Genomic DNA, 20,246 nt, shown 5'->3' with positions numbered 1-20,246 from the left:
GCTGCAGTGTGGTGAAGCTCTCTAAACTTTCTCCTCTCTCCAATTACTGTTATATGTAGAGTCTCAGGTAAAATGAATGAAAGAAAATGGATATCAGTGTTGAAACATTTGTGAATCCAAAAAGAAAGAAAGAAAGAAAGAAAGAAAGAAAGAAAGAAAGAAAGAAAGAAAAGAGGAAAGTTATCTTTTATCTTTGTCAGTTAAGACAAATTCATGTCAGAGGTCACTGGGTTGTCTGAACAATGTTGCAAATTCTGTGGTTTGGCTGTGGAGCAGGGGTTACTTTTGCACATGCAGGCTAATTATGCAGAGAAAAAGATATCTGAGACACTACAGCAGGGGTGGGCAAACTACGGCCAACGGGACAGATCCGGCCCACCAGCCATTTTTAGCTGGCCCTCGAGCTCCCGCTGGGGAGTGGGGTCTGGGGCTTGCCCTGCTCTGGCGCTCCAGCCGGGGAGCAGGGTGGGGGCTGCTCCACGCAGCTCCCAGAAGCAGCATCATGGCCCCACTCCGCCACTCCAGCCAGGGAGCAGGGTTGGGGGCCGCTCCACACTGTTTCTAGAAGCAGTAACATCCCCCAGATCCGGCTCCTATGTGCAGGAGCAGCCAGGAAACTCCGCTCTGCACTCTGCCTGCGCCACAAGCGCCGCCCCCACAGCTCCCATTGTCTGGTAACTGCGGCCAATGGGAGCTGCAGGGGCAACACCTGTGGACGGGGCAGCACGCAGAGCCTCCTGGTTGTGGCTCCGCATAGTAGCCGGAGTGGAGACATGGCCACTGCTTCCAGCAGCCGCTTGAGGTAAGCGCCACCTGGAGCCTGCACCCCTGAGCCTCTCCCCACGCCCCAACCCCCTGCCCCAGCCCTGATCCCCTCCCACCCTCCTCCCCTCGATCCCAGCCTGGAGCACCCTCCTTCACCCCAACCCCTCATCCCAGCCCAACCCCAGATCCTGCATCCCCAGCCTGAGCCCTCACCCCCTCCCACACCCCAACCCTAATTTTCTGAACATTCATGGCCTGCCATAAAATTTCTATTCCCAGATGTGGTCCTCGAGCCAAAAAGTTTGCTCACCCCTGCACTACAGACATCCTGGGCCACAGCATAAGCACTTACAGTATTTTGATTCAGTGTCAAAGGGTATTGATTTTAGTCCCCTTTCTCTAGTTCATGGTGGTTAATTGGCTTGGAGCCTCTACAGTGAAAAAAGGTCACCTCTTTATTTTTCAGAGAGGATTTAATTTCCCTTGGATAAGGCTTTTTTACATGTGTGTGTGTGACCTAGCTGTAGTGTCTCCAAAGTTTCCTTCAGCTTGAGGAGTGGGTTTCATACTCATTAATGCTTCTTTTTCAATCTGAAATATGACTTTTTTCATGCTAAACACAGGGCACATGCTTCACTTTTGCATGCAGAGTAAATGACTCAATCTGTATTGCTTGAGAGCAGATTTTTGCATCAAATGTTATCATGTCAATAACTTTTAATTCTGTACCTCAGCCTGAAGTACATAATGGACACTAATAAATTATTAAATTAGGGACTTTGTACAACTGAGATGATAAATAACCAGTAATACCAATTATATAATTTATGCCATTCTTTCTGCTCCTTGCAGGTTCTGTGCAGTTTATGCTTTTATGTACATTTATGTTTTAAAGAGCTTCCATTAGACTATTTTTGCATTTTTCAGGATTCCCACTGGCATCTGTTTCCTTTTTTTATTCTAGCGTTAAGCAATTTTAATTGCTGCAAAAAATAAAAAAAAGTGAATCTTAAATATTTTGGTAAGGTATTTTACCAGATCTTCTACTTTGATAAAGTATGGATTTATCGGGCAGAAACAGAAACAATATCTATATATTCATAATTACAATTATGTGCCAGTTTTTCAAACCTGTGTGTCTGAAGTTAGGCATCTAATGCCCCAATCCTGCACAGCTCCAGACAGATAGACACTCCCCGCACCCCGCACCTACAGGGAACCCCTCTGATGACCTTCGGACTTTGCATGGACATAGAGGTTTCCCAGTGTGGAGCACTTTGAAGGATCTATATTTAAATGTTTAAATCGGCACTTAGGCACCGACAAGTTTTCGATGTACTCAGTGGAAAGAAGGGATGGTTTCATGGTTAAGGACTGGAGTGGGACTCAAGAAATCTAGGTTACATTTCTGGCTCTGTCACAGACTTCCTGTGTGGGTTCCCAATCTTGTCCTATCTTGAATGTAATCGCTTTAGGGCTTGGCCTATCTTTTACTCTGTATTTGTACAGTGCCTAAAACAATTAAGCTCTAGTGTCAGTTGGGGTCTTTAGAAGATACTACAATACACATAATAATAATAACTAGAGATTTAGAGACTAACTTTAGGCTTTCAACTCTTAAAGCTGTCCCTATATTGTATATATTTGGTACTACTGTATCAAGTTATATTTAGTGTGGTGGGGTCCCAATTCCAAATGCCCCTTCGCAAACCATTAGAGACTCCTCTACTTAAATAAAAGAATCAAATAAAAGAAACTTCCTTCTCAGAAAGGCCTCATTTATCAGTCTTAGGGCTTGTCTTCACTGCAGTGTTAGCTTGAGGTATAGTTCAAGCGTCGCCTCTAACCTGACCCCTATCCGCATACAAAAATCTCTAGCTTGAGTTATGTGGTACCAAAACTCGAGCTAGCTGGCCGGTAGGGGGTGTGGTTTGAAGTTTGAGTGCTGCTGTCACTCGAGCTAGTAATACAGTGAGGATGCTGCTACAGGATACGTACAACTCTTCAGAAGCCTTATCTTCACTGCTAAAAAAGGTGTATTTTTTATGTTGGGATAATTGACATACATGAGCTGTCCTGAGGTAAAAACGTGAGGTAAACAGCTCTTTGCTCCTTGTGTTGACCTTGGTGAGTCTGAGGGGCCACACTGGAGAGTTGCACATACCCTGTATCCAGTAAACTAGTGCACATGTGTTTAGCACTAGGATTTCTGGAGCTTTATCCCAGAGTTCTTAGCACCTCACGAACTGGAGATGATCTAGCAATTGGTGTGTGGAGTATTATGGGAGAACTTGTCTGTCCTTGCTGAACAGCAAGTGGTTTTAGCCCGCCACATTTAGCGGAAGCTTTTCTGGCTTTGCACATTCCTCACAGCCTATTCTAGCTAGGGAACAAGCCATGGATTTGTTGGATGAGCTGATCCTGTTTGTGGGTGAATTTTTTATGCAATGGAATAGACGTTCAGTGAGACTCTGGGTGGCATTTCAGGAGCAGTTTCTGAAACACGGAAGGTGGTGGGACTTGTAGGGTGATTCATTCAGGGCAGACTGGACAGACATGGTACTTGCTGCAATTGCCATACATTCTGCTTCGAGTGCAAGAGAAGATTGAACTCACACAGTATGGTGGGAACCACATTGTCATAGAGATCTGGGATGACCAGGAACGGCTCTAGAACTTCCACATGAGGAAGCCGACCTTCATGGAGTTGTGTGAGGAGCTTGCTCTGACTCTCTAGTGCCCAAACACTCAATTTAGGGAGGCTTTACTAGTACAGAAGCAAGTTACAATTGCCCTCTGGAAGCTGTTGCAAACCCATTTGTTGTTGGGAAGTTAACTATCAGGGTCGTGGTTGTGGAGGTTTGTGAGGTGCTTAATCCTGTGAAATAATAGCTGGCTTTCAAAGAATGGGGTTCCCCTACTGGACTTGGGCTATTTTGATGGCACAGATGCCCATAATTTTTCTGCCAGAAGGAGCAAGCAAATATGTCAATAGCAAAGGGTTCGAATCCCTGCTTCTCCAGGCCTGGGTCAACCACTGAGGCAAGTTCATGAACACCAATATGGGAAGTACGAAAAGGTGCATGATGCCAAGGTGATGAGGAGATCTGGCATTTACATGCTGGAACAAGGAGGGACCTTATTCCTCCCTAATGCTATTGTTATCCAGGGTGTGTTGGTGCCCACTACTTATTTTGGGAGACCCCTCCTACCCACTTCTGCCATGGCTCATGAAACCATACGCTGACATCAGAGGTCCTGCCAAAGGACCTTTCATTGTGGGATGGTGGTGGATTGCACATTTCACAAGCTGAAGGCAAGATGGCACTTACCTACGAAACCATTTGGATTTCAGTGTGGCTGTTTGCAGCCATATGATTGTGGCCTGTTGCACTCTGCAAGGCTAAAGGCGAGTACATTTGCATGGTGTGGATTCAAGACACAACTGGTTTGCAGATCCAGTATCGGCAACAAGAAAGTGCAGTGATCACTTAGGCTGGGTCCAGGCAGGCAAGGGAAATAAGTGATGCCTTGTGTGCCTGCATCCTTGCAACCCAAGTTGATGTGAATGAGCTATGATGCTGTAATGGAGGCCTGTAATGAGGTGATGATTTTAACAGTTTTGATCAATCTGTAATCAATTTTTACTGCTGTATTATACAACTGTCAACTTGTTACAGGTTTTATGCAACTATAGGTTTTGTGGGTTTCATGGGATGCATGAGATTTTGCAACTTAATTAAAATTTATGACACAACTTCCTAGGTCCTCCTTCCTTTACAAGAACCCACACAGCAACCTGTTGTACAACCAAACCAATTTATTAACCAAACAACTGAATAAAAAAGAAGTAAAACCATTACAGGCATAACAGCTGCCTCTTCACAAGTAGAAAGTAACAAGTGTGCAGTGTGAAGAGAAGTGCATATGTGTCTGTGCAAAACATTCAAAACCAGAGTAAAACAGTGAAATTGTATGAATCCCAAACTCCAAGCCTCACAAGTCAGTCTCACTGATAGTGGAAGCAACTGTCTGTAGATAGTGGAAGCAACTGTCCTCTTATTCTCCTTCCCTCTGGCAGAATGTGTTGCCCGGTTTGCATGTGGCTGCAAAGGGAGTGTAGGTTGCATGGGGATGGAGAGTACAGGGTACATTTGTCCACTCCAGTTCATAGAGTTGTCAGTGGCTCAGCTAACCCGAGAGTTTTACAGTGTCTGCACTGGCTGCAGGATGTGGTACCATGGAGGAGATTCTATGGGCCTCGGTGAAGCTGTCAAAAGGCGCAGCTGTGGAGCTGGTACTGGATCTGGCAGCTGCACCCTGTTGGTTACCAAGTTGATCTTTCCATGAGCAGATGGTCCTCCTGTCCTCTATTCCTCTGCTCTTCCTTGAGGAGTCTCTCCTCCCTCTGCATGTCCTGCTCCTCTTTCACACTCTGGAGCTCCAGGTGCTCTTCACTTGTGCAGACCACACCGCCAAACATCTCATCCTTGGTCCTCTTGTGTTTTTCCTGCTTCTGGACAGTCCTGTCCCGCAGTATTCTGGCTCAGAAGGTTGGTCCATCTAAGGTGAAAATGCTTGCCAAGACAATGAAGGAGCACATTTTTTTCTTTGTAATTTTGGTATGGGGAGGAAGGAGAGGAATGAATCCCTCCACTTTATGTTTTGCATCAACATAAAGCCAGATTGCAACTTTTTATTATTTTGGAGTGCTTCTCTTACTTCTTTATGCATTGTCTTGTTCATAACCTCCTGCTACCATAGGTAGTCCATGGATACACTGTGGTAAGAATTATATATTAATTTATTTTTTTAAATTTGTGTTTGGCTGAGGGAGGATGGGGTGAAATCGTAAAAAGGGCACTGTTACCAGAATTGGTTCTGACAGTGTTTCAGGCCAGGGAAACCCTAGGAGACAGGCTAGTGGTGGGATCCCATCTGTTTATGAAAAGAAGATTTTTCAGTATGTGGTACTGAGCAGCATATCAACAGGGGGAAAGGTTTAGTAAATTACTATGGTAGCCCTAGCAAGTTTGCCCTGTCCAGGAATCTGACTGACTAACTAGAGTTTCAGCTTCTTGAAAATTTTTCAAGCATCATCTGTCAGGAGTGGAGGGAAATTAGAGTGAACATTAACAGGATGCTACACTAAGATGCAGAGGCTTGGTAGCAGCAGTGTGGATTCTGTCCACCAACATAGACTGAGACCCAGGTAGGGTCCTGCAAATGGAAAGAATTAAAAGGACAAGCACTGAGGTCCTAAAGGGACTTAACCACTTTGTACAAGTCCAAGGAATTTATAATCCATGCTGTCTGGGAAAGTGCTCTTCTAATCAAGGTATAACTCTCTATCACTACATTAGTGTGACCGAGTTACAGAAGAGCAGTAGTTGCAAAGATATGCACTCATTTCTGCTAAGTCTGTAACCCTTTAATTGTTTTGCATTTTTTTTAAATTGCAAAGATAGGCTGAAAGAGTCACTAGTTATGTGTTTTAATTTTTTCCCCTTCACTCGGCATTCTTCTTGGAACACACATGCTGACGGGAAGGAACAAGAGGAAAGTAGGTTATGGAAATGTTATGGCTTCCACTGTGAAGGTACAACCTGGGACTGTGGGACTACTGTGCCCCCTTAACTCACTGATCTGGGTTGTCTCCCACAATGCCTTACTGGTGACAAGCAGAAAACCCCTCCAGATGGTGTGCCCCTCCAGATGGTGTTACCACTCAGTACAACTGCATTTGCAGCGCCACAGCCAGCTAGATTGCATGAATGATCCCAGAGCCACTCACGAATCACATAGAGAAAGGCACCAGCCAAGTCCCTCCCAGCACCCAGCCTTATACCTCAGGAATATACCATCTTGCACTGCTCAAGATCCTTTCTTGAGCAATGCAAGTTTATTTATTGGTTCACCACTTCATCAATGGAAAGGGGACATACACCACCCTTTGTAACCTGAGCAGATTTACCAAGCACTTCAGTCAAACTAACTGGTAAGGATAAACATTACAATAAGTTTATTGATTACAAATAGAAAGATTTTAAGTGATTATATGTGATAGGCAAAAAGTCAGAGTAGTTACCAAAAGAAAATAAAAGATAAACACACAGTCTAAATTCTCAACCTTATTAGACTAAGCAATATCTGGACTAAGCAGTTTTTCTCACCCTGCTGGATATGCAGGTTGGGTACAGTCTTTCATACACAGGCTCTCCCTCTTAGCCTTGGGACCACTCTCCTCAGCTCCCGTGTTCTCGTTGCCTTCAGCATAGGTGGGGGAAGAGACAGGACAAACCATGCAGCCTCTGTCATCTATTTCATATCCTCATTCCATGTGCTTGAAGAAAACAAGTCCAGGTATGTCTGGTGGGCATTGCTGAGTCACCAGGCAAGGTTGAGCAATTCCTCTGGTATGGCCTTATGCAAGTGAGTCATTGAATTGTAACTCCCTTGTTGGACAATGGCTGCTGATGGTTGTTGGACACCTGCCCAGGCGTTGGTTAGCTCCCTTGTTGTTTCTGGGAGCTAATATCTGGACAGTTTCCTAACTCACAGCATATTTTAGTGACAACCAACAACATAATCTTATAATTTCATATGTACTAATGATATACATATTTAGATAGAACAATGGCTTTTAATAGATCATAGCCTTTCCCATAATATCTTACATGACGTGATTATATGAAATATCACAATTATATACAAATGGTGAATATGGGGGTTACAGGTGCTCCCCTGAGGTATAGAGTGTCACATCCACCCTCAGTCGAAGCTAAACACACTCTATTGCATGCACCATCCTCCATAACGATACTTTTGTTGAGCATAACCTGTAAATCCCTCCCTTAAAAGTACATTTTTCATCATGACAGTAACAAGTATGGCAGGTAACACTTACCCAGGTTTCAGTTCAGATACTGACCCCGTGCTGCATACGACCCAGGCTGTTCCCTGGGCCCAGCTGCAAAAATAGACCCTGAATGTTCACAAGCCCAACTGGCCGAACTCTGCTGTCTGTTCCTGGGACTGAGACTCTGCCATGGTCTCATCTGCTGCTACCCCCCAATATCCCTCCTCCACTGATCTGAAAATGAGGCCATCCGAGTTCAGGAGCATGTCAAAGGTGATGGTGGGCTCTCTGCTTGGGGCAGTGGCAACCCTGGTCAAGCTCCTCATAGCAGCAGTGTACGCTAACATTGCCAAACCTGTCATTTCCATTCTTGGCCTTGTGGGATAGCTGCTTCATCTGCTCCCTGTACTACCCAGCAGTCTGGTGGATGCCCACATCTCCCAGTCACTTTGAGATGGTCTCAGAGAGATGTATATTTTTGGAGTTCCTGCTATGATCATGGTCTGGAGGCTTCTTGCACCTGAGGTTACTTAGAACTCCAATGTGCTCTTCCAGCCAGCTAACAGCATGCTAGCGTCTTTTATGGAAGATAGAGCTGGACTGAATTGTTCACAGACTAGAGAAGAATGTGGAAAATGAAATAAATTCCAAGCAAGTGTATGTGAACTGGCAGATAGCAGTGCATAGAGGGTGACTCTGAAGCGAGTAGGCGGAAGGGCAAGAAGCTACAGATACAGGACATTGTGGGAATGGCATGGCTGTGAGTGGGGATGATACAGGAGTTTGGACAAAAATGCACAGCACAATATGTGGCAAGCCTGCAGTGTAGACCTACTTTTGAAGTATTAACAGAAAGAATCATTTTGCAGCTGTTATTATAATAGAAAATGGGCGTGAACAATACTTTATATTATAGACAGGAAATGTATGCTAGCTACACTACTTACAGCACTACAATCTCTCCCAAATCAATATTCCAAAGCACAGTTTATGAAATTATTTTTATCCTCTATTCTGGTGGTTTTCTCTTTTGCATAATTTGGAACATCAGGCCTTTTTTACTAGTTGTCTGAGCTTATTTGAATAAATAAACCCAGTGATTTTCAGCAATTTAATATTTGTTATGGAGATACATTAACTGCTCCATAGTTAGGGCTGCACATAGTTCCTTCCCTGTGGGCCTTAAAAAACTTTAACAGAGCTTTTTGTCTGTCAATGTATGTTAGGGTCAGAGCTGAAAGTAAGTTTTTGCTCAGTAACTCACTAGAAGGTTTTTTTGTTTTTTTTTTTTTATATACAGATTTGTGCCCTGTTGCTCTGCTTTTTATTTTGTATGCACGTAGTAAAATGAAACAAGATTTATGATCTCTTAAGCACTCTCCACTGGTATTTGTAATCTGCCATCAAGAAGGTAGCTTATGTTAAAATATAAATAGTTATTGCTCCCTTATGTCAGTTATATGTAACTGAGACAGCAAAAACCATGTAGTGGAAAGGAAAAACTGTTGCTGGCCATTGCCCTTAAATCTTTTTCGCAGTAGTAGTAGCAGTACTTCTAACGCATCCATACTTTTAGTATTTGGGCATGGATACATACATTTAGAAGTGCATCAGCTCCCTAAAGGAAGGGGAACAAAGCTTCCAACTTCATAATATATTTTATCTGTGCCACAATCACTTAGAGGTGGCTCAGCATCTGAATGTAATGGAACCATATGATGTTATGATGAGTGCATGCAGACTAGGACTATTGATTACACATAAAATGGAGTAACCCATAATAAATGTTTTCAGCAAAAAGATTTAAATTATGTAACAAATCAGGTAAAAGTCAGAAACCTTATTTGAATCAGACATTTTCACAACCCAGACTCTCTCCTTTATTATTAAAAGTAAATATAACACAGATATAATCTTTATGATTTTCCTTTCTTTTTTTCCTTTAAGGAAATGAGCATTCTCAAGTAAGGCATAATCCAAATTCTGCCTTCATACATCTTCACATCCACCTTAACTGTAGTCAGTGGGGGTCCACAGGGAATAAATAAGGGCAGAATTTACCCCATAAATGATCTGGCTGTGTATGATCAAAACTAATGGTTTGATTACAACTTTTTCCAGTCTTTTCCCTAAAAAGAGTGTATGTGTGTCAATAGAGGGTAGTAGATTTATGCTAAGGCTTCTTGAAATGAGATCAGTAAACATGGTACTATAGTTTGCTGTTCAGTAAAGCATAAGCCAGACAAAGATTTCACTGATTAGTACAGTCAGTCATCTCTAGTTAATGTGAAATGTTTAAACATTCTAATTTTAAAAAAAATGCCGTTATAAATACGTAAGGAAGTGGCTTAGAAATTAGGTATAAAATAAATGTGCAATGCTTACTGCATTTTAAAAGGTTTTAATTTTGTTAGTAGTGCATTGTCTTAAATCTAACAGTGGTTGTTGAGTCATTGTTACTTGCCTGCTAACACTGCAGAATCTTAGTAGCCGCAGTTGCATATCTTTTACTGCACCACGCTTCCTGTTGATTAGTAACCCAATAATATTTGTTTCTATGGCTCCATTCACTCTTCCTTTCCTCAGACTCCTTCCCATCTCTTTCTGTACAGTAATGTCCCTTCTTGCTTATAGAAAGGACTCACATCTTCCAGTGCAGCAGACCCTTGCCAATGTTCACAGTTGTTCCAGATGAGTATGAATATGCTTAGTCATTTTGAAATCTAAAGTTTTCTATTTTCAAGGAAATGGCCATTCTGAGGATTGCTTTCATTTCATTTTATAGCAATATGACAACACTGCAGTGGGCTCTATACATTTTGCATTCATACTCTATGACTTTGTTTCCACATATCTTGATTGTGTTTAATGTCTCCCAGTTTCTATACCACTGGCCAAGCAGAACTCCTTTTTCATAGCCACCCAGTCTTAAAGGAAATGTTCTCCTACATATTTATTTTGAAAATTAAAGTGCTGTTCTGCTTTGAAAAGTGACTGTGAAAATCCCATTATGGGATTTTCATGTTTTATCATCTCAATAATTTCCAAGTCAACTGCACTCAGTTTCTTTTAAATGCCACTCCTGCAGAATTCACCCTGGGTTGTGAGAGTCAAATGGGTTATTTCCTTCTCATATAATATATGATCTTCAGTAATAAAGGTTCTGCAAGCCAAATTTTACTCGTGTGACCCATTATCTTCAATGGGTTTGCACAGTGCAATGATTTAGTAAACAATTTTGTTGATGGTGCACAAGGAGTAGAATTCCATTCATGCTTCCAAAGCTGTGTTGTCTCTGCAGTGCTAACAGGAATAAAAACCAGTAAAAAATTATTTTGTCACTAAAATCAGAAGATAGTATTGAGTACATACCAGGAGTACTTCTGAGTCAGAAGGTACAGTTTTTATACAGTCACGTTTCAGGGATGAGTCACTATTTAAAGATGTCTATCCATTATTACATTTCAGGGAAAAAGAAAAGGAGGACTTGTGGCACCTTAGAGACTAACAAATTTATTTGAGCATAAGCTTTCGTAAGCTACAGCTCACTTCATCAAAATAAATTTGTTAGTCTCTAAGGTGCCACAAGTCCTCCTTTTCTTTTTGCGGGACACAGACTAACATGGCTGCTACTCTGAAACCTGTCATTATGCAGGGAAAAAGAGTTAATCAATCATTATTGCCAACACGCAAAAAGACAAGGAGCTTGGTTACAGATAATTGAATCAGCAAAAAGAATTAGCAATTTGTATCTCCCTAACACCAGATGAACTGTACCAATCCATGGATGAAGACTTGTCATTTCTGAAGCAAACTTCAAATCCAAGTTTTGTCCTGAGAATACTAACCAATTGTATTCCGCATAAGCAAATACATTAACTTCTCTAGGTCTTGTTATGCTTTTTCATAGCTCTTTTTCTGTGTGTATTTTTGCCCTTCAAGAGCCAGGATAATTCCAGGCTGATGCTGCCTATACATCTTTCTTCTGGGTGAGGGCTCATGGTCTGTTGACAGGGACCACAGAGGATGTCTGGTAGCCTTTGGCTGCCTCAAATAATGAGGCTAGAAGATGGTTAATGAGTGTTCGAAGGAAATAGAAAGAGGTGGAGAAAAGGGAACATTTGAGGGAAAATGGCGTAAGAGAAGAGGTGAATGTTTTGGTACTATGGAGTGAGAGAGGGTAAATGAGAGGCGTTGGAGAATGGGAATAGAAACTGGAAGGTTAATGTCCATAAACATTCAGGGTCAGTGAAGTGACAAAAGGCTGGGAAATGAGGCCCCACATTGTGATTTTTGTTGCACAAGTGAGTGTCCCTTATTGTCCTTCATTTTGGGAATGTGTGCTCCACACCATGGAGCTGGCATGCCGAGAAGTGTATAAGACCTCAAAACCACTGTGAAATAAGTCAGTGTCATTTCATTTTACAGATGGATAAACTGAGGTACAGGGAGGTTAAGTGACTTTTTCAAGATCTATGTCAGTGTCAGAGCGAGGAACAGAATTTAGGAGTCCTGCAGTGCCCTCTCCAATCACGAGATAACACTGTCATTCCAATACTAAAAATCTACAACTGGAAAGTATATCTATTATAAACAGTTTATTTTATGTATATTGCACTATAAGTATCAGCTTGTGTCAATGAAAGCATTATAAAATTGGCCATGCCTAGCTAGCAATTTTGTCTGTCCTGTTTGTTGCTTTGCAGCTCTTATTTTAAAAAATGCATAAAGACAACTAGCTGATGACACCAATATTCTTACAAAGCAGTAGAATTGTTGCAGATTTTGTACAAGACTTAAATTTGAGATTCTGAGCACTTGTTATCAGTCCATATCCCATGGCAATTTACATGAGTAGGTTTCTTTGTTAACTAAAGTGTCCCTGACAAATTCCACCTCAGGAAATTATATTCCACATATGTAAATTACATCGAGTGAAGCCATGTCCACACCTCGCTATGTTGGCGGGAGATGCTCTCCCACTGACATAGTTTTTGCCTCTCACGGAGGTGGAGTAATTATACCGACAGGAGAGTGCTCTCCTGTCTGCATACCACGTCTTCACCACACATGCTACAGCAGCGCAGCTACGTCAGTGCAGCGTAAAGGGGCTAAATCTGCTGGATATGGCCACCAAAGATTCTCTCTTTTCCAAGGCGCTTCACTGGGTGGTGTAGAGCCAGCGTAGCAGTTCTTTGCCATTCACTTATAAATAAAGCTACGATTTTGTCACTGAAGTCGCGGAAGTCATGGAATCCGTGACTTCCAAAGACCTCAGTGACTTCTGCCCTGGTGGCTGGGAGCCGCAGGTTCCCGCTGTCTCCTGCAGCGGCAAGGAGCTGTGAGGTACCCCTGCTGCCTGAGGCAGCGGGCCTCCAAGCTCCCAGCCGCTGCTGACAGGGGGGTACCCCACAGCTCTTGGCCGCTGTGGCGGCAGGGGGACCCCCGCAGCTCCCCACCAGCTGCGGTAGCTGGGGGACCCCTGCAACTCCCTGTTCACCGCCGCGGGGCAGGGGGACCCTGGCAGCTTCCCTCTGCTGCGGCCGGGCCATGGGACCCCCGCAGCCCCCGGCTGCCATGGGGGAACAAGGGGATTCCCGCAGCTCCCCACTGCAGTGGTGGCAGGGGGATTCTCGCAACTCCCCACTGCTGGAGAGGGGGCAGGGGGACCCTGGAGCTCTGAGTCCTCATGGGTGGTGGTGGCCCCAGAGCTTGCAGCCACCCCGCAACTGCCTAGTCCCTTCCCGTTTTATCTTGGATATTTTTAGTAAAAGTCAGGGGCAGGTCATGGGCTTCCATGAATTTTTCTTTGTTGCCTGTGACCTGTCCCTGACTTTTACTAAAAATATCCATGACAAAAATCTTAGCCTTACTTATAAGCCTTTCACTGTAGGGGTCCTAACTAGAGTATTGTTGCACTCTTGCTTTTCTTGATTGCTGGAACAGTCTCTTGAGGCTGGTCTAACATATGCTTGAGGCTGGTCAAGGATATGAGGTAAAGCAACTTTTGCCACCCCTCCCCCCTTCATATACTGAGTTTATCTTGGTTAGAACTGATAATCAGTTATGCTTCTCCAGGTACAGATTGTGTATACAGTGTAGATTCTTTTGAGGAGGAGGATTTTAAAGTGTTGCAGGCTCTCTCACTCGGGGAATGGTAAAACTTTTTGCAGCACGTATTACAGTCTGGGGGGATAAGGAGGATTTTGCCCTGTACCATGTTGTGTTGGGATGGAGTGGGTTGGGGGAATTTTGCTGTCTGTGTTTGCAGTGTTGCAGTGTGTTGGGATGGGAAGGAGTTGGTTTTACTGGATGGGTTGCAGTCTGTTGGGAATGGTGGGTAGCGAATTTTGCCCTACATGTGGCAATAAAGTCTGTAGGAATAAAGAGGGTTTTGCTGCATGTCTGTGTCAGACTGTGGGGACAAGTGGGGCATTTTGCTGTGTTGTGTCGGTGTGAGGAATGGGGAGGATTTTGCTGTGTGTGTCACAATCTGTGGGGGCAGGGGATTTCGCTGTGTGTCACAATCTGTGGGGATGGGGGAGGATTTTGCTGTGAGTTGTAGTCTGTGGGGATGCAGGGAGTTGAGTGTGAGTTTCAAAGTCTGCGGGAATGGGCGAAGACGCTGCTGCGAGTGTTGCTGTCTGTGGGGATGGCAGAGAATTGTGTGGTGTGGGTCACAGTCTGTGGGGATGGGGAGGATTTTGCTGTGGCGGGGGTGTGACTGTGCGGAAGATGATGATGAGGATTTTGCTGTTGGGGGTGTGTGAGTCTGTGGGGATGGGGAGGGGTTTGCTGTGGTGTGTGTGTGTGTGTGTGTGGAAGGGGGAGGATCTTGTGGTGTGAAGTGTGCGTGTCTCTTCGGCCCGGGGAGAGGAGCCGTTTGTCTCACGCCAGGGCAGTTCCCTGTCCCCGGTAGCCTGGTTCCCTTGACAGCGGGCGGTGGTTGGGGTGACAGCCGCCTCCCCGGCACAGATCTCTGTGTTGGCCCATCCCCGCTGGGGGCCGCCCGTGCTCAGTCCCGCCCCCCGGCCATGTGTGGAGCCGCGGCGCCGCGTGGGGGACAGGGCCCGGCGGGTGCCGCCGCTAACGGTTCTTTGTGTCCGCGGCCGCTAGGCGCGAGCGCGGCGGGTTCGAGCTGCCACTGAGCTGCGGACGCGCCCGGCCGCTTCCTGGCGGAGTGACCGCGGCCGCGGGGGGATGTGAGTGCGGGGCAGGGCGGTGGGTCTGGGGGACGGGGTCCGGAGTGGGAGGCGGCTCCGCGAGCGGGGCCCTCCGGCCGGGTTCCACTTCGGCGACTCCTCCCCGCCCGAGCGCGGCGGCTGTTGCCCCTGCTGGCGCAGCCCCACAGCTGCAGGGAGCGCTCCGGTCCCCCGGAGCCTTCGCCATCCGCATCACCCCGCCTGCTCCTCCAAGGCCAGCGCGTCCGCTCCCGCTCAGAGCTTCCTCCTCTCTCCCGAGAAGCGGCGTCTTTGCCTGCAAGGGCCCCGGCCTGTCGGTGCCTCCCTGCGGCTCAGCGCTTGCAGGGGAAGCCCAGGCTGATGCTGCCTGGCTGAAGAGGTGGAGGATGTAGGGTGGCTAGATAGCAAGTGTGAAAAACCAGGACACTTTTATTGGGGGGGGTATAGTTGTGTGTATAAGACAAAGCCCCTAATATGGAGGCGGGCCTCACAATAGTGGGTTGGCTGTGTGGTCAACCTAGCGGTGGCATCCTGGGCCGTCTCCCGCCCTCCTCCAGCTGGGCATGGTGAGCTGGTGACAGGCGCAGCTCTTTTCTGTCACTTCCCACCCTGAGCTCCTCTGCTTGTGTTCCGCAGGTTGGCCAGGGTGACCGTGCTCCATGACTGCCTGGGCTGCAAGACATTCGAGGTGCCTCCTTCTGCGACTGTCAGACACGTAAAGGCATTAATTCATTCAGAAACTGGGTTTCCTGTCGCTGAGCAGGAGTTGTGGCACATTGGGAGAGAGGTGAGTGTCCTTCTTGGACGTATGCCTGGCTGCCAGGCTGATATCCCTTTACAGGTTGCCTTGGAAGCATCCCTGCTTTCCCTGATGAAGACAATGCAGAACTGAAATGTTTAAAGCATTAAATATAATATGTGCATGCATGACCTAGCCTATCACAAGGAAAGCATTAAGATAGTTGGTTGTTAATTATTTATATTAGAGGAGCATCTGGAGCAGGGTGGATTTGATTTAAATCACTCATCAGAAAGACTCGATTTAATCATGGATTTCTACATAAAAGTGCTTTCTTGTTGGTGGTTATAACCTTAATACATATTTTTCACAACTCAGAGATAGATGTAGGTTTCATTTTTAGAAGGTACACACTATACATTTTTAAACAGTGATTTATTTTGAAAACTTTTCAGATTAATTTTACAGCTGTATCAGAAAATGAATGATTGTTTGGTTATTTCATTTACCAAAGGTAATTGAAGCAGATATTTATGAAGTCATTGGGAGTTGAGCTATCTCCAATTCAACAGGTTAATCATTAATATTTGGAAGATTTTCTTGCCATGTTGTATTGGGAGGAGAACATCACCAGACAGACATGTAAATTGTTTTATTTAAAACAACAACATTATGTATTCTGGATTTTTTTCTTCAACAGCAAACATATAATATTTTAACAAAACAAGCATATGAATTTTTGAATTTAAACATTCAAGTTTTTTAAAATCAGGTTTGTTTTTGTTAAAATTGTTTTTAACTAAATGAAGGACATAAATCCACACTGTGTAGAGGTCAAGCACAGGAGTTTATTACGTACAGCACTGACAGAGTGTCACCTCACTTATTAGGCTCAGAAACACTGTCAATGAATTGATTACAATGGAATATATGGATTTTCCATGAGCGGGGAAAGTGACAGGGTAGGCAGTCCCACACCCCCGGATAGCTCTAGTTGCAAGACATGATAGCACAGTAGCCAATGGTCAAAAGGTTACATAATGTCTCTGCCCATGGTCTCAATGTTACCAAATTAACATTTAGCATTTAATTAATACTTTAATAAATGTATTAGTTGTGACAAAGTTCCTGCTCTACCTTGGTGGGTCTTGCGCTTATTGGCGGATTTGCTCGCCTTGGAGCTTCACAGCAGCCCTCAGCGTGGCCGTTTTTCTGAATTTACAGTCCAGGTCGACTCCTCCTGTGTCTGACCAGGAATTGGGAGGATTTGGGGGGAACCCGGGCCCGCCCTTTACTCCGGGTTCCAGCCCAAGGCCCTGTGGAATGCAGCTGTCTAGAGTGCCTCCTGGAACAGCTGTGCGACAGCTACAACTCCCTGGGCTACTTCCCCATGGCCTCCTCCCAACACCTTCTTTATCCTCACCATAGGACCTTCCTTCTGGTGTCTGATAATGCTTGTACACCTCAGTCCTCCAGCAGTCCGCGTTCTCATTCTCAGCTCCTAGTGCCTCTTGCTCTCAGCTCCTCACATGCACACCACAAACTGAAGTGAGCTCCTTTTTAAAACCCAGGTGCCCTGATTACCTTGCCTTAATTGATTCTAGCAGCTTCTTGATTGGCTGCAGGTGTTCTAATTAGCCTGTCTTAATTGTCTTCAGAAGGTTCCTGATTGTTCTGAAACCTTCCCTGTTACCTTACCCAGGGAAAAGGGATCTACTTAACCTGGGGCTAATATATCTGCCTTCTATTACCCTCCTATAGCCATCTGGCCCGACCCTTTCACATAGTATAGAATATATGTTGGATTTAATTTGGGGTCCATAGGAATGAAGTAGCTCCTTTGATTGTCCAACAGATACATATCTAGGGGTAAAAGCAAAGAAACAGTGAAAGTATATGGCAATAAAGATTGCCTTTCAAGTTGCTTATTTGTCTTTTAAGGCAGGCATTGGTTCCTGGGAAAGGGAGATGGGAGGAGGCCATATCTTATATTGACCTGTTCCAATCTTTTAATAAATTCAAGGTTGGATATGTGGGAAGAACATCTCCCTACAGAAGAAACTAGCACAACAGAAACAGGGCTTCTTTGTTCTATTTGCAACTTTGAATAAGACACAATTATTGCCCCCAACATCTGGCGTTTTGCTGACCAAGCATATCGTAGCAAAAGCAAGGTTATCTTTGGTTATTCTGCTTTCTTTTAGCTATTTCTAGGCCTCTGACCTCTTGACCAAACTCTGGACTTTGGGCCTGTACACAAATCCATATACCAGGTTATTACATCAGCAATGGATTTTAACCCTTCACTAAAATAGATAAATGAAATATTAAAAAAACCCTCAAAATTAAATCCAGTATGTCAGCCAGGTCAACATGAGAAAATTAAAATATTGGCTTCTGCAGCTAACTCAGTCGTCTTCATCTTCATTTTCCTGTTTGTTCATAATCTGGAAAAGAAAAACAAGCGTTCCTGCTTTTTCAGTTCCCAAATGATTTCTCAATTTGGAATGAATTAGTCAAAGGAAGAAAATACTCTTTCTACACCGACAAAAGAAGCTATTGCTGTTAAAAGTGACATTATCACTTCAACAGTCTCTGAATCCAAGTGCTTAAGTGACTTCCACCAGTTCACTGGTGTGACTTTCTTTAAAACATCATCAGCAAACATATATTTCTTGAATGGTTCACCTTTTGCTCTGAAGTTTATTATAGTTGGCATTATGGAGGGATGATTGCTGGATGTCCATGTCACAGCCAGCTCATCTTCTTCAGCAGTTAAGGTTTGACCTTGGTACCGAGTATTGAGAATATTTGCGACAAAATGAGCTGGAGATAATGCTTGTCCCATTCTTTTTTTTAATGCTTGTAATTTAACTTTGTCATTGCATATTTCTCTTTTTAAGATCTCACTTAGTTCCTTCCAAATTTCAACAGCATCAGCAATAAAACAGCTATTTCCCTGCATTTTGTTCAAGGCTACAGAAATAGGCTTCAGGGTACTCAGCATATGTTCAACATTTCTCTTAAGCTCAATGTTGAGAACTTTGGCTGTGACAGTGCCATCTATTTTTTCATGATCTTGTTCACAAACTGTCATCAGATTAGGCCAGTTCTTGATATAGTGCTCAAAACGGTCCACTACTGAGTTCCATTGCATGTCTTCTCGGAGAGTTAGCTTGGTTCCTCCCACTTTTTTCAGAGCAGCTGCTGCAAAGTGGTTGTTATGGAAGTACTTTGCAATTTCAAAAATATTAGCCTTTATTTGTGGAACACTGAAGTCTTTGACTAGGAAGTGCATCAAATGAGCACTGCAACCGTATGTTATTAGGTTGGGGACTCTCTTCGCTCTCTTCTAAATAACTTCTTCTCATATTGGATACATTTGCAGCATTGTCTGTGACCAAGCTGCGTACTAGACATTTGAATTTTTTTTCACAGTTTGTTATAGGTTTTACTGCTACTTCTTCTAAGGATTCTGCTGAGTGTGCATTTCCTGATGTATCAATTGTTTCTGTAAGGAAGACATTCCCTTCTTCTGTTGTCACACAAGTACATACAACAGGATCATTGTGGACATTGCTCCACCCATCAAGATTCAGATTAACAATTTTACCCTCTAGACCTTTTGCACACTGCTCAATTTCTCTGTCATACACTTTATCCAGCAGTTTGCCTGCAACATCTTCTCTGTTGTGTGGACTGTATCTTGGTCTTAAAGACTGAACCATGTTAATGAAATGTGGATTCTCAATCTTACGGAAATGAGAGTTTGTTGTGTAAACAAACCGGGCAATTTCCCCATCAATTACCTCTTTTTGTAATCTTCTGGTTCTTATGGTTGTTTCTAGATGATGGAGATCTTTTTTTCTTTTTGCTACAGGTGATATAATGTGGCTATAATTGGCAGATATATATTGGCAGAAACTATAGAAAATGATTGTGATCTTGAAGGTGGATAGTCTTCAGAATCCTGTATGCTGAGGGATGGGTTCTCCTAAACAAAATAAGTCAATGCAGTTATTTAATTATTATTACCATACTGCTCATTTACTCATTGCATTCATTAAACAGACACAATGAGGAGTCCTTGTGGCACCTTAGAGACTAACAGATTTATTTGGGTATAAGCTTTCGTGGGCTAGAACCCACTTCATCGGATGCACAGAGTGAAAACACAGGAGCAGGTATAAATACATGAAAGGATGGGGGGTTGCTTTACCAAGTGTGAGGTCAGTCTAATGAGTTAAATCAATTAGCAGCAGGATACCAAGGGAGGAAAAATAACTTTTGAAGTGGTAAGAGAGTGGCCCATTACAGACAGTTGACAAGAAGGTGTGAGTAACAGTAGGGAGAAATTAGTATTAGGGAAATTAAGTTTAGGTTTTGTAATGACCCAACCACTCCCAATTTCTCCCTACTGAACATCACCACGCTCCTCACCGCACTCCCCACTTTTAATAATGCCAGTTTGTTTGACTTTATAATACTCTATCATTATGTTTTTAATGACATATTTATGTATTGTATATTTAATTGTCTGTTCAGTGCTCCAAGTGTCCTGCGTCAGAGGTACTTCATCTGTAAAATTTTTATCATTATTTCTCTGTGGAAAGGATTTAGTCACTTCAGTGTTGTTATAAGAATTCTCATATGGAAGGAAGGAATCACTGACTATTCACCAACTTTTATTTTCTCGTATGGT

The 20,246-nt window shown here is 43.8% G+C and overlaps 1 protein-coding gene across 3 annotated transcripts in view; it reads left to right on the top strand.

Annotated features, from left to right (window-relative positions):
- SACS (sacsin molecular chaperone) overlaps positions 1 to 20,246 on the top strand; it is a 269,818-nt gene that overhangs the window by 158,137 nt on the left and 91,435 nt on the right. For 2 of the 3 annotated variants that reach the window (XM_084640856.1, XM_084640857.1), the window contains one exon: positions 15,442 to 15,592. In XM_084640856.1, coding sequence (XP_084496982.1) covers positions 15,442 to 15,592 — 151 coding nt within the window. Of the gene's footprint in view, positions 1 to 14,507; positions 14,827 to 15,441; positions 15,593 to 20,246 lie in introns of those variants that run through there. The other variant, XM_084640858.1, reaches the window with a different exon arrangement.

Source organism: Lepidochelys olivacea (genome assembly GCF_965140295.1).
Source record: "Lepidochelys olivacea isolate rLepOli2 genome assembly, chromosome: 1".
Taxonomy (NCBI): Eukaryota; Metazoa; Chordata; order Testudines; family Cheloniidae; genus Lepidochelys; species Lepidochelys olivacea.
Note: the sequence above shows the minus strand (reverse complement) of the source record. Positions and strands in the feature narration are given on the sequence as shown.